The following is a 24,662-nucleotide window of genomic DNA, read 5'->3' on the forward strand; positions in this document are numbered from 1 at the left end:
GGGAACTGTCTGTGCTGGGGTGGGACCAGCAGCTGTGGCAGTGGTGACCTTCCTGTGCCCAGCCCTGACGCTGGCACGAGCCTGCTCAGCACCTCACCACGTTCGTGTCTCTGCTCACCATCTCTTGGTGACACCAGTCACACATCTGTCCCTCTGGAAGCTTTCAAGCAGCTGCTCTGCAGGAATGATTGAACCAACAGGCTCTGCCTGTTTGACCCCAGCACTGCAGGAACCACCCTTGGCACGGAGCTAAACGGGGAACTGCTCCCACAACCCAGCCCATCACACCAGGAACCACAAACATGACAACAACGTGACTCTGGCTGCTGACACACAGTGCTGGGACGAGCCTTGGAGACTCCTTTATTTCCACAGTCAGACTGGGGGTGTGTCTGCACCAGCAGCAGGTTCCAAGCCCAGCCAAACACAGGTATCCATCCCTCAGTCTAAACAGCCACCACCACGGCCCCCCCGGCCACCACTGACTGGGGACACTGTCAGAGCAGAAAGGGAACAGCTGCTGAAGGGCTATGAAACCTCTTTGGTCCCACCAGCTAAGGGGCATCTTCGGGGTCTGCAGAGTGTGGGCAAATGGAGCAGTAAGAGCAGTGAAGTGAGGTCCTGCAGCAGGAGGGAGGGAGGGAGCACAAGGCTGAGGGACACTCGCACCACCACCATCACCCAGCCCCTGTGAGGCTGCAGGTCCAGGTGGGCACAAGGAGGGCATGGTTGGGCTGGACCATCACTGACCAGGGAGGTGTGGAAGGATAGGGATATCCCTTCGGAGTCACCTATGGCATAAAAACCTCCTGGCAGCACCCAAAGGGGGGCTGTGAGCTCTGCAGCTCTTGTTCTGCTCCCGTGTGAGAACAGGCAGGCACTGCTGACCAAGGTAAGGCACTATGTCATGGCAGGATCATTCCCATGGATTAAGGGATAGAAAGAAAGCCAAAGTCTGACCAGGGCAAGTGCAGGCACGGACAGTGGCTGGCTGACATCTCTGAAAGCCAGCACTGCCTGGGGGCTCTGTAACTCAGAGCAAGGTGAGGCTTTACCTCAGATCAAGGCACGTGGGGAGTCTGCAGAGCTCCAAGAGAGTCCCTGTAAAGTCCATGTAAACCAAGCGCCCCAAGACGCTGCATTCTGTCCTCAGTCTTTGGTAAATGCTGTCAGTGACACCTGCACTGGCCCAAAACGTGCTGCAGGACAGGGCAAGGAGTGTCCCTTCCTCAGGGCCAGGCAGGCTGGAGACCCCACAGAGGCAGGGCAGAGCCTCTCTGCCTCCATGGGGATGAACAGCTGAGATTTTCCTTACTGGAGACGAACATTCTGCAGGGCAGAGCCGTTGTCTGAGTACAGCAGCTCACAGCAGGTTCACCCCGTGCTTCAGCAGCTTCTGCTTGGCCTTGCTGGGCAGGCTGAAGGCGCTGTCGTGTGGGTTGGGGACGCCTGAGTTGCGGAGTGGAGCTCCCAGCTGCTGGAAGTAGGTCTCCTGGACAGGATTCCGGCAGGCGTACACAGCTGTGGAGGCGTTCCTGGAGGGGCAGGGAAAGGCAGGGGTCAGACTGACAGCTTTGGGTGAGATTCACAGCTGGGAACTGGGCTCCCAGTTATTGAGAGGGACTTTCAGGTGTCTCAGCACGGGAACATGGAGCTGAGCAGGCACCAAACCCCTGAAGGCCACAGGGAACCAGACCCTCCTTCTAAAGGGGCCCGGCATCCTAAAAGGGAAAGTGGGATATCACAAAATCATTTAGTTTGGGGAAGATCTCCAAGACCATCGAGTTCAACCTGTGACTGAGTTCAGCTCAGTGCTCTGGACTGGGTGACAAGGTGGGGATTGGTCACAAGTTGGACATGACGGTCTGGGAGGGCTTTTCCAAAGTTAATGATTCTGGGATTCTGTGTGTGGCCATGCTCCAAGGATTCCCCTTGCTGCCAGCCCAGCCCAGGACACCATGAGCCTGGAACACTCCTCGTGCCCGACATTCCTCCTCTCCCACTGCTGCTGGCCACAACCAAATCCCAGCACAGCACCCCACAGCAGGAACCACGTGTCAGTCACAGGTGTGATGAAGCTCAGATAAGAGTCGGATTCAGTCACCACCAAAGCTGTGATTAAACACACTAATTAAGACTAAGAATCCCCTCTCCCGGAATATTCCCTGCAGCATGGCTGGCAGGGAGCAAAGCCAAGGACCCTGGATTCCTCCTCGAAGGAGGAAAGCAGCAACTGCTATGTTTGCTGACACCCTTCTGTGACAACTCTCCATAAAAGAAAGCAGTTTTAGTCATCTTGTTACTCAGGCTGATTCACACATGGAGTTGCTTTTTTCGGGGTAACAGGGAACACGCCAGCTTAGCCAGTCAGTTTAGGATTGGATTTAAGGAGCCAGCGAAGCTCATGCTAAACAAGGAGTTCTCCAGCACTGGAGTGTGTGATTCACATCCCCTTGGCAAGTGGTGCCAGAGCAGCAAAACCGTGTAATTCCCAGGAGCATCTTTATTTCATCGTGTTTTGGACAAACAAGCAGGACTGGGTGGGTGGGCTCAGCTGAGGAAAGGGGTGTCCGCTTCAGCCGTGGCCTGGGAAAGGGATCTGGATGCCAGGAAAACTTCTGGATTTTGGGAAGGGCTCTGGCTGTGATAAGACCATCCTGCCTGGCATCACAATTGAGTTTGCCACGCACATCACAGTGTGTTTCCAGCCCAACAAGCCGTGCAAGAAAACAATATCTAAGTTGCCAATTCTGGGCGCCTTTGGCTCCCTGCCGAGACACAAATTTATTAGGAACAGCTAAATTTAACACTGCGTCTTAGAACGTTATGGTGCCAGGAGCTGGCAATGTGTGAGTGTTACATCTCTATCCAAGCCATGGCACCACTCAGCTGTGCCCTCAATCCACTCTCCTGGTGCCCCTGCAGCCTCTCAACATCCAGGCAGAACATGAAGGAACTCACGAGTCAAAGCAAACTTGGGGAATAAAGCGACGTGACTGGTCCTTGGGTGTGGTCACAAACCGTGCCGAATCCCACCCAGCCTTGGAAAGGGGTTCTGTCCTTCTGGGAGCACCCCTTACCTGATGATCACTTCTGAGGCCGTGGGGAGCTGGCTGAAGTCAGAGTGGATGAGCGTGGCTGCCCTCAGGAAGTGCCGGTCCAGGGGCCCGGGGTTGTGGGGCAGGTTGGCTGCACGACAGGAGAAAAGGGAGTGTTAAAAACCCACTCTGCAGTGTGCCCCCGTTCACCGAGCAGGAAAAGGCTCTGGAGCTCGCCACAGACCCCAGACAGCTGCAGTACAGGCTGGGGACACCCTCAATCCCAATAGACAAAGCTCCCTCAACAGGGCCTTTGATCTGGGCTCTGTGGTGGGAGCTCTGGTGAGAAAGGCTCCTGAGAAGGTGTGTGAGGAGTGAGAAAAGGTTCCCTTAAACCCCATTCTCCTCATTGTTCCCTCCTGCAGCCCCAGAAGATGAAGGCTCACCTGTGAGGACGTTCTGGACACAGTCATAGTGTGTGAAGCTGTAGTTTGTCCTGGCTGAGGCCGAGGAGTCCTTGGGCAGCGTCTCCCTCAGGTGAACCTCGAGGCCGTTTAGGGAGGCCAGGCTGCTGTGGTACTGCAGGCAGAGGGAAAGGCAGAGCTCAGAGCCTCACCTGTGCCTCACCTGGGCTTCAAGGAGGTGCTGGAGGGAGTTCAGGTGAGAGAGGGACCAGACCCTTCCTCGCTCTGCTGTCCAGGCTCCCACCTGGAATGGCTGGGAAACTTGGGCATGGGGGGAAGCAGACAAGTCACAGAGCTCCCAAGGCAGTGATGGAGCTCTGAGCAATCAGTGGGAGCTGTCCCTGCCCATGGCAGGGCTTGGAACGGGATGGGCTTTAAGGTCCCTCCCAACCCAAACCAGTCTGGGATTCTACGACTCGGGAAAGGGCCCTCCAACCTGAAAATCAGCCATTCAGCCACCTGATGCTACTAATTACAGGAAAATGCAAGGCTCCATTAATTTACCATCAACCATTACTCTCCAGGGCTCATTTCACATGATTTACAGCCCCAGCAAGGGACATCCCTCTGCTTACACCGGGCAGTACAAACACACACAACAACGCACTGAATGAATGCCAAGATGCTGTTCTGGGTGGATTTTCAGTAGCCCGGAGGCCCTGATCATGCTGAGGCTCCCTGGGCACAGGCAGGGGTCCTCCACCACTCTTGGGAAGATTAACTCCATAATCCTCATCCTGCCAATGCGCTTTCCCCCACTGCGGAGAGGATCAAGCCTTTGTTCAGCAGGACGGGAGTGCCTGGCCTACCCTTGACCCCTGTCACGGAGCAGATTTTCCTTTCTGTGCAGTGAAATGGAGTAATAAGACTTAAAGAGCAGCAGGAGGTGAGGCCAAGAGCCTCCCACTCCACAGGGAAAGTCTGGGATGGAACCCGCTCTCCCAGGGGTTTGCAGCTGCACAAGTAGCATATTTTACCCTTCTTTGGTGTCATTTGGGGGCCTCAAAGCATTCAAAAAAACATTAATTATAACCCAGCTTGGACATCCCTGAGAGCTGAGGGTCATTTTTAATCTATAGATAAACAAAGGGATAGACAAGCTGAGGTTGTGCCTCAAATCCACCAGCAGCAGAGCCCAGTCACAGCCAAAATCCAAGCTGTGTAACAGTGCAGTTTTGGTGAGATCCAGAACAAGGGTACGTGAGATGGAAGGAGCAGGATATTTGGGAAAAGAGGAACCTGAATGAAATGAGAGCTTGTCAGCCCCAGGGCAAGACATGAAGGAGAATGGACCGTGCAATCCCTGTGCAACTGGGATTCCACTCTCCAGTGTGGAATTCCCAATTCTCCAATTCCCACCTGCCTGCGTCCCCCCTGCTGTTCCAGACGAGCAGAAAGGGGACAAAGTGCCATGTCTGGTGCAAAGGGCCCCAGCTGCACCTCCTGGCTCAGCTGATTCGGCAGCAATCCCTCCCCAGGCACATCAGCCCTGCCGTGCAGAGCAGACATTCCCCAGCTCCCAGGGTCCCAGGCATCCCACAGCTCTGAGGGGAAGGAGCAACCTCGAGGCTCTGCATTAGTCTGAGCTTCCCTGCACCTTCCAGTCTGGCTGGGTAAGGAAATTAGGTTGTTCCTATGGCAACTAGCATATCAAACAGGGCTCTGCAGCTTTGACTCAGCTCCTGGTGGGGAGGCAGAGGCCAGGCAGCAGCTCTGCAGCTGATGCTTCCCAGGAAAGATGGGGGGCCGGGCACATCCTGCCCCCACAGCCCCGTTAGCTCTGCTCACAGGGGAGCCTGGGCACCCAAACCCCACCTCAGGGAAATGTGGGATTGTTCTGGCATAGTGCTCACATGGCATCCCTCTCTCCAACCCCAGGGAGCAGCCTGGAGGCTCCCACAGCCAAGGGAACCTCTCCGGGACCCGCTGCCAGCCCCATCTGCGGTGGTCCCCGAGGGAGAGACTGTGACGTGCAGGGCCGGGGATTCACAGAACCAACCTCGCTTCCCAAAAAGCGCCGAGCTGCCGGGGATCCCCAGCGAATCCCAGCTCCAGCGCAGGCCCTTGGCAGCCCGCGGGTGTCTGTCACACCCACACGCTCTGCTCCGGTGCCGGCACTGCCAGACAACAGCAGCACCGGGAGCTGCCTGCGAGACGCGGCTGTCCCTGCTCCGCTCGCGCTCCGACAGCTCCCACGCAGCCGCGAGCGGCTTCACTGGCACAGCTCGGAGCAGGTGATGGAGGGACGGGGAGCACGATCCCTCCTCAGCTGTGACCCCTGTGCCCCCTGCCAGTGCAGCTGCAGCAGGGCAGAGCTTTCTTTCCCACTCACCACGTCCTCCACGGCGCCGCGGTCCCGGCGGAGCTGCTCCTCAGCCAGCAGCGACAGCACCAGCCCCTGGATGCAGTGAACGTAGAGGCTCAGCCGGGCTGGCTTGCCACTTCTGCCTCCCAGCTTGCCCCAGCTGCCCTCCCCGCTGCTGGGACACGGCCTGGCCCCTGCAGGGGCACTGGGCAGAGCCTCCTGAACCCCTGGGACCAGCAGCTGCCTCTCGATCCAGAGCTGTGCGTGTCCAGCAGGGTCTGGACAATCCAAGCCCCACACGTGGTCACCAGCTGTGCTGAGACCTCCTCCAGACACACGGTCCTGGCTCACAGTCCATGGCTTGTCCTGCTCACTGGATTTCCTTCTGCTCAGCTCCTGGGCAGGAGAGGGAACAGCTGGACTGTGGCTGACCGAATGGGAATTTTGGGAAGCACAGTGACCACCATCAGAGTCCACAGGGGATTCCCTCTTATCCTCGCTCTCCTGCTCCCAGGAGTAAGGGCTGGGAAAGGAAAAGCCTTCCAGGTATGGACCTGTAGTCCAAGCACATTGAGTCTGGAGTGAGGAAGGGCTTGGGAGCTGCTCTGTGTCTCTCTCTGAGGGGAAGGATGTTTTCCTGCTGAGCTCTGAGCTTTCACTGCCTGCTCCACTCAGGTTTGCAGCTGGAGAACTCCTTGCGCTGCCTCCCACTCCAGGGAAGTCCGTCAGAGGACTTGCAGGGCTGCCCAAATGCACAGCACCTCCTGGGGCAGCTGTGCCTGCAGCCTCCTTGTGGGACTGCTGCACAGAGATTCCATCCAGGGCTTGGTTTTCATGAGCTCCTGTTGGTTCTGGAACTGCCTGGGAGCAGAGAGCACTCTCCTCTCCTCTGGGGCCTGCTGGGGACATGGGTGACCTGGTGGGAGATGAAAAATGGATTAAACACTGAGCAGGATCTGTGTGATAGCTGATAACCCCACTGGCACTGAACAATGGCTGATCCATCCCCTGCTACAAAGAGACCTGGGAAAAGGGAGGGCCGAGGTCTAACACAGGTGAAAAACCTGGGAATCTTACTCTGCAAGTTCCTGGGAATGTCCCTTCCTTGTGCACAAAGCAGTGCTGTGAGCTTAGGGGACAACAGATCACAGCTGGTTTGGGGAAGCAGCTCTGCTCCAGGCTGCTCACAGCAGGGATATGGACACGGGAATTCTGCCCAGCCTGAGGGGCCTCAGGCAGCTCCAACAGGCAGTGACAGGGCCTGAGTCAGTTCCAGAGAGAACAGTGACAATGGCAACAGGGACAAAGAGTGAGCTCCTGCTGCAAATCCTGCCTCTGGGTCAGGCTGGCTGCCTACCTGGCCATCCACTCCACTGGGAAGTCCCGGAGCACGGAGACTTCCTCTCCTGTGAGGAACACCGGGATGATACGGACACCCGGCGGCAGCAGAGACTCTGCAAGAGCAGGGAAGGGGTTGAGGATTAAACAGAAACCAAACCGCATCAGCCCAAAGGCTTCTGCAGGAGCTGCAGGCCTGCCATGATCCTGCATCCTGACTGAGCTGGGCAGCCTTTTCCCACCCTGCCAGCATTTTCCCATCCTGCTCATACCCTTCATGCCTGACACAGCCAAATTTCCCCTCAGTGTTTCCATCCTGGCAGATCATCCCCACACTGATGCTGGGAAGGGATGGCTGGAGGTTTGGACTGCAAGCACCAGCCATCTGTTATCAGGGCCTGGCAGTGGCCACGTGGCCACATAGGGGACTGGAATTAAGGCAGGCATGGCTGGGAATCTGCAGCACTGGAATAAAACCCAAAAGAGCAAACCCAGCAGAAGGAGCTGGTTCTGATCAAACAGCACAGGCTGACTGGTGGCAGCAACACCCTCTGGGATATTTTGGATATACTCCAGCACCCAGCACAGCCTGGATGTGAATCCCAGAGAAGCAGCTCGTGCTCCCATGCAGGGAAGGCAGCCCATAGGATGCAGCTGGATGCTCACCAGGCTCCTGTGGCTCCTCACCTCTGGGCTCGCTCTGCAACAAAAGCCAAGAATCAGTTCCCTGGATGGATCAGGACACCAGGACACCTCTGGCACCCTCCCCAGCCCCTCAAGGCTGCAGGAGACCTCACACCACCCCCCCCAGCAAACACTGTGGATGGTTTGTGGTGCTGGGAAGGAGTTTGGACCTTAGGGAGCCCTCAAAGCCAAGGGGACCTTCCCAAGAACCAAAACACACCTGAAAGGCAGGAGAGAGCCCAAATTTATCATCATCACCACCACCTGCTCAGGGCACAGAAACTCCCTTCATTCAAGCAGAAAAACAGCAAAGGCTGCCTTCACATCTGCATAGTGATGGCTTTTTACCGAAGGTCCTGATCACATAAATAGTAGGCTTTGACAAGTTTTAAAGCAAATGAAAACTGCTGTTTGTCCCTTTCAGACAATCATTTGGCGGATTTTCCACAAAATACCTAAACTTGTGTAAAAAGCCAATCAAAACATCACATAAATGAGAACTCATGAATTCAGTAAGTTGAAGACTGAAAAAAAAAAAGCAAATTCTAAGTGCAGAAGTCTTGGAACCCTTTCCAGTCATAACTAATAAAAGCCTTAAGCATCAACATCAATATTTGTCCTTCCCAGTAGTGACACATGTCAGATCTGTGTGACAACAGCTCCCACACCACATCCTTGCAGGAATCTGCTTGCAGGGAATGTGCTCAGTACCATACCTGGCCTGGGGACTCACTGCCCTGCAGGAGAACTTTGGCAGTGAGGGGAGGTGGCAGCTGGGTGCTCACAATCCTGAAAGGACAAAGGAAAGTCAGAGAATCATGGAATGGTTTGGCTTCAGAGGGAACTTAAAGATCATCAGTTCAGAGAACTCTGATGACATTTGGTGACAAAATATCTCTACCAGACAGACTAGAGACACAAGGTGACACATCCTGGTGCAGGACAAGGCTCCCAAGCCCCTCCTCAAGTCAAATGTCCAGCTCTCAGGTGCTGCAGTGACTCACTCCAGTGTCCTGCCTGCAGCTATGAGGTCACTCCCTGGCAGATGCTCTCCCTGTGCTCATAAAAGGTGTCACTGGAACAGTTCATGCCAAAGAAAAATGGCACTTGAGTGCTGCTGCCAAGGAATTCTCGGAATTCCCCACCTCCTGTCTTTCAAGGCCACCTTGGAGGCTTTCCTTGAAGTCATTCAGCCATCTTTGATTGAAAGAAGCTGGAATGTCTCACGGGGAGTGCTGGCTCATCCCCCCTGTGCACTTCCTGTCAGTACAGACAGTGGTCCTGGCCAGCAGGTCAGGCAAACTGAGGGACACACCTGCACTGATCTGCACATCTGCAGAGGGAACACTGCTGGGAAAGCACAACATCCACACATCTCCCTTTTCCTTGGTGGCTTCCCCCTAAAAAGCCTCAGAATTTCAGTCTTCACGTCCTGCTGAGTAACAAAACCAGCAGATTGCTACTAAAACCCAAGTCTTGAGCTCCTTCATGCTGATGAGCACAGATAACCTTGGAGAGACACTTTACAAGGGCCTGGAGTGACAGGACAGGGACAAACTGCCAGAGGGCAGGGTTAGATAGGATATTAGGAAGAAATTCTTCCCTGTGAGGGTGGGCAGGCCCTGGCACAGGGTGCCCAGAGAAGCTGTGGCTGCCCCTGGATCCCTGGAAGTGTCCAAGGCCAGGTTGGACGGGGCTTGGAGCAACCTGGGCTAGTGGAAGGTGTCCCTGCCCATGGCAGGGGGTGGAACAGGATGGGATTTAAGATCCCTTCCAATCCAAGCCATTCCATGATCCCACGACTCCATGAACCGCTCACACTTGGTGACACAGAGACAGACAGGGACTGCCTGGCCTGAAGCTCTGATGTTCCTGCCAATAACCAAGAGCAGCCCTCAAGCCCTCACTCTGCTCCCTGGGTGCACTCCAGGATCCCAACCCTGGAAAGGGGTGGATTTAACCCTTCAGGGAACACCTGGTTACTTACAAGCCTTTGTAGAGGATGCAGCCTGCCAGGACATGGGGAGAGCGCTGGCAAGTCTGCAGGATGAGAGCTGCCTTCAGCAAAAGCAGGGGATCCACCTGGACAGGGAGAACCAGGGCAGTGAGGCCTCAGAATCCTGGGAAACCTCAAAGCAGCAAATAAACAAGCACAGTGGCACTGGGGCAGCTCTAGAGAGAGGCACTGCAGAGGACAGGCTCTTACCTTGGTTTTGTCCAGATGCCAGAGAGAATTGAAAATCCTGTGGAGGTCACTGGTGTTTTTTTGGATGTGCTCAATGTACCTGTCCCACTCCCTGCTCAGCTCCTCCTGGGAAAACGCCTGTGGGTGACAAAAACCCCCAGGCTGTCACTGCACAGTGTCCAGGCACTCAGGGTGGGACATGGAATCCATGTGGGACAGGGCCTGCCACGATAAGGTCAGGAAAAGGTGGGAGACAACACTGAGGGGAAACTGCTCCGAGTGAACATCTGGGAAAGGTTTAGCAGAGCCCCACAGGACCTCGGAGCAATGCAGGGCAGGGGGACCACCAGGTCACTTTTCCAGGTCCCACTTCTTGGATGTGTGACCCTTGCTAGCAGGAGGGCAGCACAAGGGAACATTGCAGAACTGGGACACCATGGGAAGTGTTGAAATCTTCCCAAAAGTCACTGTGTCCCCAGTCCATTGTTACTGGGTCCCTCATTACTGTGTCCCCATGTCCCCAGCCCCTTGTTACCGTGTCCCCATGTCCCCAGTCCCTCGTTACCGTGTCCCCATGTCCCCAGCCCCTTGTTACTGTGTCCCCATGTCCCCAGCCCCTCATTACCGTGTATGCACCATGCACAGGGCCCTGGTAGAAGGTGAAGAGGCCGATGAGCTGCTCCAGGAGCCGCTGGCAGCTCACGTCAGGCAGCTCCACAGCACAGCCCAGCACCTGCAGCAGACACAGCCAGGGATGGAGAATGCTCCCTGACAGAACTCGGGCACGGCAGGTGAGAACAACTCTCATCGCTTTCACACAAGGACAGGCAAACTCTGTGCAGGCAAACACCCCCCAGAATCACAGTCACGGGAAAAGGAAATGCAAACATACCCACACAAGAGCCCTGGCACAGAAAGGATAAATAAATATCAGAAATGCAGCGCTTCAGACACACTCCCTGCCCACGTTAGATGACCTAACTTGGTGCTTCAATAGCTAAGAATGTTCTCCTGAAACGAAGTACTTGAAAAATATTCAGATGAACTCATTGTTTATATTATGATGACACTCTGTTTAGTTTTTGAGTTGCTGAAACAGAAGCAGCAGCGCCAGTTAAATGGGGCTGACTGGCCTCAGCCCAGTTCCCAGGGATGGTTTGGGGCACTTTGGTCACAAATGCCACACGCTGCTCTTTATATACTAAATGTCTGTGGGCACTGACAAAGCTCAGGGGATGCTGAAGGCTAGAAGGAAAGAACAATCAGACTATCAAACAGTGACTGTGACCTTATAAACTACAGCACATGGAATCCTGTTATGCCCCATTCTGGAAGTGCCCAAGGCCAGGTTGGACAGGGCTTGGAGCAACCTGGGATAGTGGAAGGTGTCCCTGCCCATGGCAGGGGGTGGGACTGGATGAGCTTTAAGGTCCCTTCCAACCCAAACCAGTCTGGGGCTTTGGGATTCTGCTTCCAGTCAGGAAGATCTTAAGAAATCCCTTTGGGTGTGGGCACACAAATGAGATACATGAAGTTTTCCTGCAGGAAGCTGAAGCGATGGTCAGGCCACAGCGGGCTGCAGAAACCAGAATTTAAGTTAGCTTGCAATTAAATTTGTCCACTGCAAGGTCCCTCCCCAGCTCTCCCCCAGTGCAGCCCACACCCGGAAAAATAAACCCTCTTTGTTTTATCCAGTCCTTCAGCCCCTGGCTGTTTTCACTCTGTGACTGCTCCAGAGCTCCTGAACTCACCCACAGAAAGTCTCCATCCACCACCACAGCAAACTTGAGTTTCCTGAGGCGGACGATGCTGGGAGGGGCCCCAGAGATCTCGGTGAGGCAGCGAACAACCCCAGCCATCTGCCCACACAGCAGCTCCTGCTGCTCCGGGAGGGTCTGCCAGGGAGCAAAGGCTTTAACTTCCCATTAAAAGAACTCAGAAAAAAACCTGACTGCTGTTTTCAGGTGTCAATAAAAATTAATTATCAGTTCAACTCAATTTACAGAAAGGGTTGTCAGGCATTGGCACAAGCTGCCCAGGGCAGTGGTGGAGTCACCATCCCTGGAAGTGCTCAGAAAATGTGTGGGTGTGGCACTTGGGGACATGGTTTAGTGGTGAACAGGGTGCTGGGTTCATGGCTAGACTTGATTTTAAAGGTCTATTCTAACCTTAATGACTCTGGGATTCTGTAAATCAAATGCAATAGAACAGGCAAATTTCTGGGAGAAAAAAAATTGGATTACTTTTTCCAGGCAGCACAAGGGCCTGGGGATTCTGGAGAGGAACTTTCATCCCTCGTGTGTGTTTTTATTGACATCACCAGGACAGTCCTGGACTGTGTTGGCCCATTCCTCAGGGAGAGAGCAGAGTGTAACCCCATTGCTGTGCCCTGAGCCTGGTGGAGCCCAGCCCTGCTCTACCTGGAGCTAATTGATAATTTGGATTTCTTAAAACTTTTGTGACTACTAAGTAAGGATTAACCCAAATCACCTGGAAGCCCAACCCTTCCAGATCCAGAACCATCAGCCTGACCCACAGCATCCTTTTACAGGTACTGAAATAAAGCAGACATTACCTGGGAAGGGTAAAAATAACAGATCCCAGCACTCGTAGGATCCCCTTCCTCCTTCACCTTTGAGCCATCATAAAGGAAAAAGTAATTCCACCTAAAAAACATTGGCAAAAACGTGTATTTGAAAAATGTTACCCTTCTCCCTCTCCTTTCTGTTACTTCAGGAAGAGCAGCAAAGATTATTGCAAATGGAGAGACATTGTTCTTGCACAATCACACCGAGTTTACACCCAAAAGCAGCACCTAAAAGGCCCCCCATGACTAAATTTGACCGCTTTTGTGAATTTAAAACAGGTGCTACAACTCCACCTCCCAGACATGTGGAAAGAGATGCGGACTTGTGAGATACTGTACCCTCAGCACACGGGATAATTATCGAGAAGCATTATCCATGTGCATCCCAAACAGCTCCCGGACGCTGCCTGCACCCAAGAGCCCCCAAGGAGCAGAAGACAGGGAGTCCCCTCTGAGGATGTGATGTCATTCCGCTCATAATTCCTTGGATGCACGTATTCTGTAACACTTTTCGTCCTGTCAGCCAGCACCTCGTCACAAGCTCGGAACGAGCTTCGTGCGGGAGTTTTCCCGTAGGAACAGCGCAGGTCTGGAGCAAAGGCAAGCGGTGGCTCCACGGTGGCACCGAGGAACCCGCGCTGCTGCCGGGCCAGGAGCGGGGAGGCTGGATCCGCTCCCGGACCGCCCTTCCACGGCCCTGGAATGACCCACGCACAGAGACCGAGCTGCTGAGCCCCGGGGGGCTTCCAGACCTCACCCCCGACCGGGGACAGCGACGAGCAAAGGGCCGAAGGTGCTTCCCGGGGCAGCGACGCGAGCGGGAGAAGGGGCCCGGGGAGGGGAGGGGGCTCACCATGGCGCGGGGCCGGGCGCGGCGGGGCGGGACATGGCTGCGGGAGGCTCCGGCCGGTTCGGGGATGCTCCGGGCCGTTCCGGGATGCTGCTCCGGGGTCCTCCCGCTCGCTCCCGCCGCCGGTTCCGGGCGCGCCCCCGGTCCCGTGACCGCGCACGTGACTGCGCGCATGGCGGCGGCGGCGGCGGGAGGGTGGCGCGCAGGGCGCGCGCGGCGGCGGCGGCGGCGGGGCCGGGGCGAGGAGGAGGAAGAGGAGGAGAAGGATGAGGAGGAGGAAGAGGAAGGCGGCCCCGGCACCGAAGCGGTGCTACGGCGGCTGCGGGAGGCGCGGTGAGTGCCCGGCCCCGGTCCCGTTGTCCGCTCCCCCACCGGAGGCTGCCGGGCCCCGCTGACACCGCGCTCTCCCCGCAGGGACGATCTGCTGAACTCCGGCTTCTGGGCGGCGAGCGCCGGTGAGTGCGGGGAGTGAGCGGGGGGTGCGGGGACAGCGGGGACAGCGAGCCCCGGCGCCGCCGCGCTGACCCCGCCGCCCGCAGGAGCCGTGCGGGCCCCGCTGAGCGGCCCCGCCGAGCCGCCCGCCAGCTGCGTGTGCTACGGGCTGGGCCGGTTCGGGCGCTGCCCCGCCGCGCGGTACCAGCTCGCCTTCCTGCTGCTGCTGCTGGACGAGCTGCGGGTGAGCATCGGGGCCGGGGGGAGCGCCGGGGTCAGCACCGGGCCGGTCCCCGCTCACGCCGCCCTGTCCCCCCGCAGGTGCCGCCCGCCCGCTGCGCCCTATTCGACCCGGCCTTCTCTGCGCGGGAGGCGGCGGCGCTGCGAGCGCTGGGGCTGTGCCTGCTGCCGGAGAATGAGGTGAGGAGAGCCCCGGGTCACACCGCCCGGGAGCCGCGGGGGCCCGCGGCCGGGGCTCGGCGTGACGGGCTCGGCCGTTCCCGGGCAGGAGGGGAAACACGGCGTTGAGGGCTCGGCCACGCTGTTCTACATGGTGCACTGCGGGAAGGCTCTGTACAACAACCTGCTGTGGAGCAACTGGAGCCCGGCGGCGCTCTCCAAACTGGTCATCATCGGGAACAGCTTCCGAGGGATCGAAGAGAGGTCTGGGCACACCCTGGATAGGCTCTGGTGCCTCCAACCCTGCTCTCCTCTTCTCCCTCCCACTGCTTTATTTTTATTGCTTCCAGCAACTCTTTCCCTGTTTTGCTTATTTTCATTGCCATGAAGTTTTCAGTTGTGAACCCTCTCCCCCCTTCTCTGTCCCACCCCCACGCAGAAAACCTGTCTAAATCCACAGGCACGTTGTGTCTAACATGGGCACCTTCTGTTATTGCAGGTTGCTGTCCAGAATCTTGGAGAGAGATTATTGTTACATAGCAAAGGTATGAGGCAACAGTTTAACATTATTGTTTCATGTTGACAACACACCTTTTAATGAGAAAGGAAATAAATTGCCACTGGGAAGAAGAGGGGGGTTATTTTTATAACCCTTTCCCTAGATCCTATAATATAAAAGCTAATCACTTTAGGATTGTTGAACATCTGCAGAACACCCAGCACACAGGGGCTGAGGGTAATGTAACACCATCCTCATCCTCACTGGCTCAGCTTTGCAGGAAGGGGCTTCTGCATTGTCCGTAACTTTCTCCCCAAATGCTCTTTAGGTCTTGAAAGGGGTGGAGGAAGTGGCCCTCCCCAGTCACCCCCGCTACCTGGACACCTTCAATGACACCTCCGTGCACTGGTTTCCCTTGGACAAACTGCAGGAGCTCTCCCCTGAGGTCTGGGACTGTGTGGAAGAGCCGATGTACCAAGACTGTGAGGACCTGGAGATCATCAGGAAGGGGGAGGGAGCTACTGCCAAGTCCTGACTATCCCTGTGGTGGCGGGGCTGGGATCCACATCTCTTCCCATGGAAGCTTCTGTGCAGCTGAGATGGAGCTCAAGCAGGGACAGTGGCATCAGGCTCTGCCAAAAGTGGCAGCACCTGAATGCTGAGGTGATGGGACATTTTTGTATCTTATTTAATAAAAAGTAAAGCTGAGCTTTGATTTACTCTCACTGAACTACAGCAAACTAATTCCACCAAAACCTGCCTTGAGAACCATCTGTACTGCAGTGACTGCTCTTTGATTCCCTCCCTTTTCATAACAATTCAAGACCTTTGCATGTACTACACACATTTCAACGCATCAGGAAGGGGGAATTATCTGAGGGGTTTGTAGTGGGAGGTGTTGGGGTCTAGTTCCCAGTGCAGGCTTGGAAGAAGCTCCCAGCTCTCACTGCTGAGATCAGCTCTTGATCAGTCCTGAGAACAACCAGGTCAGCTCCCTCCAGGAAAAAAGCCTTAGGGGTTCTTTCCCTCACCTCTGTGCTCTTAACCCCTGCAGTCCCACAGCAGAGAGAGAGTTGGGACAGGTCCTGGCTGCGTGCAGCAAAGAGAAGCCCACTGTGTGAGGGGTGTTGTGGGGACAGTAACTCGCTGCCAGCACAGCACACAGGCAGCAGAAGCTGTGACATTTGTGTGACATCTGTCACTAGAGACTTGGGGGGACTCAACTAAGCCAGCCCTCATTCAGCTGTAGGAGCAGAGAATGCGATCCCTCCTAACCTGCTGATAAACCTCTGGCCCAGGTGGCAATTGCAAGTGCCAGCACTGCTTGTTCTCCCTTAGCCTGGCTTCCCAGGTCAGGAAGTCTGGCCCTCCATCCTCTTGCCACTGCCTGAACACCTCTTCCAACAAAACCATCCTGGCATCCAGCTCCAGTGTCACTATTTACAAACCTGGAACTTGTTTATTCTAAGGGTTCCCTGCAGGCTGTTCCTGGGTGGTGTCTCAGTCCCCAGGGGGGCCTCACTTGGCCATGTCGATGAGGCTCTGCAGCGAGGTGGGCACCCAGGTCTTCTCCCCTTGCACGAACACCACGCCCCTGTCGATGTAGATGACGATCCTGCCGAAGGTGTAGAGGTGCTTCCCCTCGTGCCGCTTCCCGATGATGGGCATGAAGACGATGTTGTGCTCCTCGGCCTTGGTCTGGATGAGGTCCTTGAAGTTCATGGGCACGGAGCCGGCGGCGGCGCCGATGCCGCGCTGGGCCATGTTCTCGGCCTCGCGCCGCTCCTGCATGGCCTCGTACTGGAAGTCCTTGCGCCGCTCCGTGTGCGTCAGGTACGCGATGTTCTCCCGGGCGCCCGGCTGCATGTACCCACCTGGGGGACAGAATGGGGAGAACACGGTCCTGAGCCATTCCCAGCAGGAAGCAGCTCTATCTTGATGCAAAGTCAATCTAGACATTTGGAGAGTACTGTTTGAGTTTGGGCTCGGGAAGGGAGGTCTCAGTTTTGGGAAGCGGGCAAATTCTGGCTGCTGCTCCCTCAGGCATGCCCTTCCCTTTTATACAGTGTAATTCCCAGTGAATTCCCAACAATCACTTTTAGGTCGTAGGGAGAGTCATGTGGAAGGGAAGGGCACTGCTGTAAAGCTAAGGAAAAGAACCAGTATCTCACCATAAAGAAAAAACACCCCAATAAATGACAGCTTTAGAAGTCAAGCCCTAAAGGATGGTGTCTGACTGACAGGGCAAGGCTGGAAGAAGATCAATTGTTCAATGGCCCAGGAAGCAACCGAAAATCTGTTTCTGCTTCAGTGCAGCCCAAAACTATTGAGCAGCACCTCAGAGGTGTTATGTAAGGATACAGCAAGGCAGAGCACGCAGCCTTTCACTGCTCATGGGAGCTGCTGCCAGCAGGGCCATGCCCCAGTCAGCCTCCCAGGAGCCACCTACCCACGCTGGAGGACACAGCCCGGTTCATGATGTCAAGAGCCTCATTGAACTTGTCTTTGATGGAGGGATGTGCCAGCACCTGGTCTGAGAACATGGACTTCCAGCCCAGGTACCACTTGGTGATCTCTTCGTAGTTGGGGCTGTTACTGAGCCAAGAGCAGAGCACCTGCAGAGCAAGGGACAGGTCAAAGGCAGCACAGGGATGTTTGTGCAGGAGAGGCCTCACTGCCACATAATCTCAGAGTGATTTAAGCTGGAAAAGCCATCCAAGAGTGCTGAGTCCAACCTGTGACCAATCACACCCTCATCACCCAGCCAAGAGCACTGAATGCCACATCCACTCGTTCCTTGGACACCTCCCAGGGATGGGGACTCCACCATCTCCCTGGGGAGCCCTTTCCAGTGCCTGACCACCCTTTCCATGAGGAAATTCCTCCTGATGTCCAACCCGACCCTCCCTGGCACACCTTATCACTTGGTTTATTACTGAGCTGTCAGTAAAAGGAGGAACTGTTCCAATGACTACGGAGCTGTGAGTGGGAACCAGCCCAGTTCAGCACCAGGGCAGCAATTCCAGGACAGGAATCACTAAAACACTCCCCAGGCAATCAAGACTCTTTCCTCAGCCCGCAGTGTCTCACCTGCAGCCACTTTGGGAAGAAATGTTTCTCCAGCAGCCCAACAAGGCTGGAGACAGAAATCATCCCCTCCCAGTCGATCACCCAGTAAAAGGCATCCATGTGCTGCTGGTGAGGGTTGATGATGAGCTCATTCAGACACATTCCTGGGAAAGGGGAGGAGAGTTAGAAAAGAGCCTGACTCAGTTTTATCAGTGCCCTGACCTCTTCCCCTACCAACACACACAATTTGAGGAGCAAGTTTGCTACGCTAAAGGGACAGTGGGGATCTTTGGCTGATCCTGCCACAAAGTGGTGCATTTCCACTTCCTGTTACTACAATTTGCTGTCAGAACTGAGAAACTAAAAACACTTGGCTATTTTTTAACCTTTGAGCCAGTTTGCATTACAAAACTCATGGTGAAACATTAGACCAAGGAATTCAGGAGTAACGGAGAGATGTTCTACAGCCTCATCCTACCTGACAGCTCTCAGATATTCCTGCCAGCTGCAGATGGATGATTTATAAAGACAGAAAACGTAGAGAATAACCAGAGTAATTCCCCATATTTCTGTAATCTTTCTGCCTCTGCACAGGACTGGTAGCAGAAAAGCAGAGGCAAGCTTGGTCTAACCTCACTAACACCATTCCCCGATGTAACACTGGCACCCACATTAACAAGGACCTTTCCTAGGTGTCAGGGGGAAGGTGCCACCAGCAGATTCCCGAAACCCAGCACTGTCTGGTTGTCTCACCGAGTTTAGGCACGATGTTTTTGACCATGAAAGCCTCCCATGAGCCAGGAGTGAACACATCCTTCCAGGGCTGAAGGATGAGCTTGGCAGAGGAGTCGCTGGGGTGCCACTTCTGCAGGGCGTTGGCCAGCTTGTTGCGGATGGGCGAGTAGAGCGGCTCCAGCCGTGCCTGCATCAGCGGCAGCCAGGGATGGATCCACGAGTGGATTGGCACCGTGTCCGTCAGCGGATTCCAGCTCTCCACCTTGGGGCACAACAGAAAAGATTAACTAAGTCCAGCCACCAGCAGCATTTTGTCCAGAAGCACAAAGAGCTGTGATGCAGCCCCCAACTCCTCAATCCATCGGCGGAGGCTGCACACCAGAGTTTGGGAGTTCCAGTTGGAATTCGAACACTGGTTCAGAGCACGGCTTTGCTCTACTCAGCCCTCTCCACTCACCTCCTTCTGCAGCTTGGGGAAGATGAGCTGATCCAGAATGTTATCCAGTATCCACACAGGAACAACGCTCACCCAGCTATCCAAGAAATCCACCATGGATCCACAGTTCCTCGGCTGCCACCGCGCCACGATGTTTCTGACATATGGCATCCAGATCTCCCACATCAGTCTGGGAAGAAACCCCAAATAAATCAAAGTGAAGCTCAATCAAAGTGAGGCCTAAATAAAACCAAATGGGAGCTGTTAGTTAAAGCTGCTTCTTTTCTGTAGCTGCAAACTGGATTTTAACAGGCCGAGCATGGGAATCCTTGGGAAAAGCTCCCTTGTGTCTGCCCTTTTCCATACCCGAAGAAGCAGCACGGGAAGATGCTGCACAAAGTACAAATAATTTGTTCTTTACCTGTGAAAAGCATCTGTTGACAGGTCCTGCCCACTGTGGGATAACAGCTGATCGTTTTCCAGCAGGCTCTTCCACTTGGCTATGATCTCCGTGCCATATGTACAGTCCTAGGAATGACAAGGCACAAATGGTCCTTATGCTTTTCCATTAATTCCAGCTGGGATCTGCACAGAGCAGCCTGATGGTGTGCTGAGCACAGCCAGGCCTTCTCACCTCATCTCATGGAAGCCAGGAACTTGCAGTCTTAATTCCAGAATCCCACACTCATTGAACTTTGAAAAGACCTCCCAGACCATTGAGTCCAACCTGTGACCCCTCCCCATCTTGCCACCAGCCCAGAGCACTGAGTGCCACCTCCAGTCATTTCTTAAATGACTTTTAACAAAGTCCTGCCAGAGAAAAATCCTACCTTGCAGAATTAATGCACATCCAGAGAGAGAAGAGGACATTCTGAATTTTTTGAGGTGTACAGAGAGAATCCAGACTCTTACCTATCCCAGCCTAAATGGCACTGAGAACAGACTGTGCATCTCTGATACCTGACAGACAAACCTCTCCCGTTTTTACTAAAAACCACCAACTAGAAACTTGTTTTTCACCACCTTTTCCTCCCAACACTCATAAAATGGATTGATTTTAACCTTACAAACTCCTAAATTTTTACCCAGCAAAGGTCTGAAAGCGGGGACAGTACAGGGTTTCATTTTGCCTCTTTTCTTTTTCTCCCGACTGATCAGGAATTTAGAATCCCAGAATCCCAGACTGGTTTGGATTTGAAGGGACCTTAAAGCTCATCTCATTCCACCCCCTGCCATGGGCAGGGACACCTCACACTAGACCAGGACACTTGGGACAAGGTAACAAAGATTACTGGAGCCATCAAGTGAGAACTGCAGGTCACTCAAACCAACACATACCTTGAGGGGATCCCAGTTCTTGAAGTATTCCTTCATGAGAGGATAGACTATGGCCACTGCCAGGTCCACCCTGTCCGACATCCTGTACTCCTCGTAGTACTTGTCCTGCAGGGTCTCAAAGATCTTTGCACACTCATCCAGGGTCAGAGGATTCTCACAGCCGGGCTGCATCCGCCTCTCACACTCCTCTACCATGTCCAGCACCTTGCTGAGGTTGCTGATGGCCTTCTCCTCGTGGGACAGCACCTCAGCCATCTTCTGGATCTCGTGGCTCAGGTTGACCACCATGTCCCTCTCGTACTGCAGCTGCCGGTCGCTCTGGATGATCTCCTGCTCCGTGATGTCGATGAGCAGCTGCAGGTTGTGCTCCAGCTCGGGCAGGGCAAAGCCCTGGGGCTTGGAGTCCTTGCCCAGGGGCTGCTGGGGGCTGTCATCTGGGATGTTGTGCTTGTGACTGATCTGGCTGTAGCTGTAATAAACCTTCTGCTCCCGGCCTGTCATGTCGATCACCTGCCAGCACACAGAACAAACGCTCTTACAAAACACTCTCTGTCATCTTCAAAAAAAGGAGACAATCCCCGACTCCAAATTGAAATCTGGAGATTTCCAAGTACATTAATTACTCCAGGAGGCTGCTAACATACACTGTATTAGAGCGAGGGGATTGCTTCCACAATGGCCTTCTCCAGACACAAGGAGATAGAATGAGTAAGGGACAATTTGGAATCAGGGCTGGAAGAATCTCCTCATCTCATTCCAGTTTCACTGAATGATTCTACAAGCATCTTGCCATTAGTTACAGTAACAGTTATTGCCCTTAGGAACTTTTATAATTTTATAGAGACACCTTAATTTCAGATTAGTAATTTTACTAAGTGCAGACCAGACAAATCCCTTTGAGGAAGAAGAGGGTTCAAACAATCCCAAAAAGGACAACTGTGCTTTCAGAAGTGGGTGAGTATTGATTAGGACAAACATGAAACAATTAAACCTAAATTGCAATTAACCCCCTACACACACACACTTAATCTAATTTGTCACCACATCCAGGTGACACAGGGCAATTACAGGGCTCAGGGATGAGTTCCAGGAGGCTGCACAGGCACCTCCTAGGACTGGCTTGACTGAGGTTACCGGTAGCTAAAATGTGCTGGTGACACCAAAGGGCCCAAACTGTTCCTCAGGGGTCACCTCTTGGTTTTATCAACCTCACCTTGACCTGGGACAGCTCCTTCTGAGGGGCTGCGAGCTGCTTGTTGATCCTGCCCTTGGCTTTCAGCTCTTCCACTGTTTTATAGCTGTACTTGGGCTTTTTCTTGCCTCCGTTCGGGTCCTTCCGCCACTGGCTGAGCTCCTTCTGAAATTCCTGGACAAAACCAGCAGAGTTGTGGTGGCTACTCTTTGTCACACCCCAAATCTGCCTTTTTTTTTCAGAAAAATAGCCGTCAGATCAATGAGGAATTAGTAGAAAATAGAAACAGGAAATAACTGGGAAGTGGTAAAGCTCATGCCAAGCCAGCTTGGATGCTGTGGGTCAGACAGCCACCCTATGGATGAAATGAACAGGATGTTCCTGGTCTTATTTAAACAAAACTATTTACGTGGGAGACTCTTCAAAGCAGGGATTCTAGCAAAGCTACTGAAACAGAGTGAACCAGAAACAACAAAGAACATTACAGTGACAAGAAAGATCTGCCTAAATTAAATCAACATGCTGTGTATTTGGCTTCTTATCTAAAATGAGCCCAAACAGTTTTCTCTGGCACAGAAATTAAGAGAACTGAATTTTGTACACACAGCAGAGCAGGGAAACAGCAAGAACCACGCAAATACCTCCTCAGCTTCCTCTTCTGAGTCCACCACAGGGAAGTCTTGCAAGGACTGTGGGGTCCTCTCAGAGCCATAAGCACCCACAGCACCTTTGCCTTTCCTCTGCTTGGCCTCGATGGGATTGATGATACCTGGCAGGATGGGAATGGGGTCAGGAGGAGCAGTTGGTGTACTAAGAGAGAGCAGAACAGCCAGGCTTTCCCTACAAGTTACCAAATCAGCACCAACACCCTTGCTGGCACTGCCTCCAACACTGTGGTGCTTCCAATGTTACCAATTTCCTATAAAATCACTTCATGCCAGCACACACCAAACTGCCAAAGCACAGCATTACTCCCACATTTCACTGCCTTTTTATTCTGCCACGTAAAACAGCATCTCCTTTTCTGTGGGATGACCACCTTGGGAATTTACTGCCTTTTTTCTTGCTCTTTTCCTCCTGCAAAATACCCAGAGGAGCAAACGACCACAGGCCAGTTTGAACACCCCTGACTCTCACCACAGTACCCAGATCAGTGGCAGGAAAACAAGAAGGAGGTTTACGCCACCTGGGGTTGGCAGTTCTTTAAGGAATTCAATCTCCTCCAAATCCCCAGTTAACAATAAACCACCAAACACACTGACAGTACCTTGAGCATTCTTCCCAAGACCCCTTCCAGGGACATATCCCATCTTCTGCAGAAGCTTCTGCCCAATTCCTTTAGTGTGTCTCTCCCAGCTGCCAAAATCCACGAAGGACTTAGAGCCTCCCACAAAGCCTTTCTGGCTGGGCTTGAAATTTCCACCCTGTCAAAACAAACACACAAAAAACCTGCAGCCCTGAGGCTTCAAATAACCAAAGTGTGCAAAATCCCCCCCAGAAAATTCTTCCTGGAAGTGATTCTGCTGTCCCCACACTGCCCAGCTCACTGGAACCTCGCTTGTGCATCCATGAAGCACCTAAGGAGCTTCCTGAAATTCCTCAAACGGGAAAGGAAAGTCCTGAAAAACTCAGGCTGACAACCTGACAGTTCTCAGACTCCACCACCAGATTTAGCTGAGGGTGATTCCCGATTCTTTCTGGTTTTAACTGAAAATAAGGGTTTGATTTTTAATCTGTAACATGCCTGGGTTCGTCCATTCTGTGAAAGTAGAAAAATAAAGGCAGGAAACCACAGGAATTCTCTTCTTTAAACCTCCATTGACCAAAGGGAATATTGAGAAAAATGAAAGGACTGATTCCCAAGGACACACAATCATTATATCAGTGCACAGTTGTATCAACGATTTGTTATTCTGAATTTTGTTTTATCAGTTTGTATCAATGCTACAAAATCCAAACACCTCCCTTAATGACACATTTGGGCCTCTGGTTCAATTATTTCTCCCTTTTTTTTGTGCTCTATTACATTTTCATTGCCTTCGACCCCAGCCTGAGTTTTATATAAATACAAAGCAGAGAACAGTAAATTCCCTGGAGAACTCACTGTTTTTAACTTCTTGGGCACAAACTCCTTGGGAATCTCCTCCTGCTTCACAGGCTTCTCATCATCATCCGAATCCTCATCCGAGAGCTCCTCGGCCGCTGCCTTCCTCAGCCCAGCACTGACAAAGCTCACGGGGGCCGAGTAATCCCTGGAGCTGCAAAACGAGAAGGAATTCCACTCCAGGGCACGTTCCTGCAGGAGCCTGGGGGCTGCTGTGCCTTACACCCCCCCAAAAAATGGGATATTACAGGCTGTGGAGCTGATTAACGCTGCTTTTGCCAGGCAATCCCCATCCTTCCCCCCACGATGCAGGGAGCAAGCGCAGGGAAATCCTCTACAGGTGAGGGTGCCCTGAGGGCAGCCCCGAGCCGGGACGGGCTGCTCGGGTGGGTGTCCACAGCCGGGAAAGGTGCAGGGAACGGGGGGAGAAGCTGAACGGAACGGGGGGGAGCTCCAGGGAAGTGGCAGAAGCTGCAGGGAACGGGGGCAGAAAGCTGCACGGAACGGGGGCAGAAGCTGCACGGAACGGGGGCAGAAGCTGCACGGAACGGGGGCAGAAGCTGCACGGAACGGGGGCAGAAGCTGCACGGAACGGGGGCAGAAGCTCCGCGCTCCGCAGCCCCACGAGCGGGCCCAGCCCGGCCCCGGGCCCAGCCCGGCCGTACCGCTTCCCGCCGAAGCTGGGCCGCTCCTCGTCCGAGTCGCGCTCGGCCCACACGCCGTAAGTCGCCTCCTCCTTGGTCTGGCGGTGCCGCTGCCGGTGCGGGTTGAATTCGTTCTGCAGGTCCCAGTCCGACACCTCGAAGCTCTCCATTTCCACGCCATCGTCTCCGTCCGTGCCGTACAGGTGCGACATCGACATCGTGGCGCCGCCGGGATCCCCCGGCCTGCTCAGGAACTCCTGACCCCGGCACGGCCGCGACCCCCGGCCCGCCCACAGACCCCAGAACCGGCCCCGGCCGCGCCGCCAAGCCGGATGCGCCCCATCCACTTCCGGTCCGCTTCCG

The 24,662-nt window shown here is 54.1% G+C and overlaps 3 protein-coding genes across 4 annotated transcripts; 1 reads left to right on the top strand and 2 right to left on the bottom strand.

The window, feature by feature from the left end:
• Nucleotides 1-318: 318 nt before the first annotated feature.
• HPS4 (HPS4 biogenesis of lysosomal organelles complex 3 subunit 2) lies at nt 319-13,626 on the bottom strand. 2 transcript variants are annotated; one of them, XM_039561271.1, is made up of 13 exons: nt 13,455-13,626; nt 12,590-12,680; nt 11,766-11,909; nt 10,640-10,747; nt 10,036-10,152; nt 9,817-9,911; nt 8,546-8,618; nt 7,812-7,845; nt 7,165-7,261; nt 5,835-6,723; nt 3,485-3,617; nt 3,081-3,189; nt 319-1,535 (listed from the first exon to the last, which is right to left on the bottom strand). In XM_039561271.1, exons 1-13 carry the CDS (start codon nt 13,487-13,489, stop codon nt 1,364-1,366), a joined length of 2,097 nt encoding a protein of 698 aa, XP_039417205.1. In that variant the 5' UTR covers nt 13,490-13,626; the 3' UTR covers nt 319-1,363. The 2 variants fall into 2 exon arrangements, with proteins under 2 accessions (XP_039417205.1, XP_039417206.1); XM_039561272.1 differs by lacking the exon at nt 11,766-11,909.
• Nucleotides 13,624-15,489, top strand: SRRD (SRR1 domain containing). The gene is made up of 7 exons (XM_039561333.1): nt 13,624-13,784; nt 13,866-13,906; nt 13,991-14,127; nt 14,205-14,303; nt 14,392-14,546; nt 14,782-14,827; nt 15,110-15,489. Exons 1-7 carry the CDS (start codon nt 13,624-13,626, stop codon nt 15,314-15,316), a joined length of 846 nt encoding a protein of 281 aa, XP_039417267.1. The 3' UTR covers nt 15,317-15,489.
• Nucleotides 14,842-24,656, bottom strand: TFIP11 (tuftelin interacting protein 11). Its single transcript, XM_039561270.1, has 12 exons — nt 24,321-24,656; nt 23,656-23,809; nt 22,819-22,975; nt 22,193-22,320; nt 21,573-21,725; nt 20,360-20,869; nt 19,443-19,549; nt 19,043-19,211; nt 18,604-18,847; nt 17,872-18,014; nt 17,231-17,396; nt 14,842-16,655 (listed from the first exon to the last, which is right to left on the bottom strand). The coding sequence occupies exons 1-12, from the start codon at nt 24,515-24,517 to the stop codon at nt 16,300-16,302; spliced, it is 2,484 nt and encodes an 827-aa protein (XP_039417204.1). The 5' UTR covers nt 24,518-24,656; the 3' UTR covers nt 14,842-16,299.
• Between the last annotated feature and the right edge of the window lie 6 nt (nt 24,657-24,662).

The sequence above is a fragment of the Corvus cornix genome, chromosome 15 (assembly GCF_000738735.6).
Source record: "Corvus cornix cornix isolate S_Up_H32 chromosome 15, ASM73873v5, whole genome shotgun sequence".
NCBI lineage: Eukaryota > Metazoa > Chordata > Aves > Passeriformes > Corvidae > Corvus > Corvus cornix.

Coding starts and splice junctions, on each gene's coding strand:
- HPS4 (XM_039561271.1), bottom strand. CDS start 13,489: ATGTCCCGCCCCGCCGCGCCCGGCCCCGCGCCATG. Junction 7,846..8,545: donor GCAGTGAGTCCCCAGGCCAG/GTATGGTACTGA, acceptor CTTTTGTTGCAG/AGCGAGCCCAGAGGTGAGGA. Junction 1,536..3,080: donor GCCTCAGAAGTGATCATCAG/GTAAGGGGTGCT, acceptor CTGCCCCTCCAG/GAACGCCTCCACAGCTGTGT.
- SRRD (XM_039561333.1), top strand. CDS start 13,624: ATGGCGGCGGCGGCGGCGGGAGGGTGGCGCGCAGGGCGCGCGCGGCGG. Junction 14,128..14,204: donor TGCTGCTGGACGAGCTGCGG/GTGAGCATCGGG, acceptor GTCCCCCCGCAG/GTGCCGCCCGCCCGCTGCGC. Junction 14,304..14,391: donor GCCTGCTGCCGGAGAATGAG/GTGAGGAGAGCC, acceptor GTTCCCGGGCAG/GAGGGGAAACACGGCGTTGA.
- TFIP11 (XM_039561270.1), bottom strand. CDS start 24,517: ATGTCGATGTCGCACCTGTACGGCACGGACGGAGACGATGGCGTGGAA. Junction 19,550..20,359: donor AGAACTGGGATCCCCTCAAG/GTATGTGTTGGT, acceptor TGTCATTCCTAG/GACTGTACATATGGCACGGA. Junction 19,212..19,442: donor TCAACAGATGCTTTTCACAG/GTAAAGAACAAA, acceptor GTTTCTTCCCAG/ACTGATGTGGGAGATCTGGA.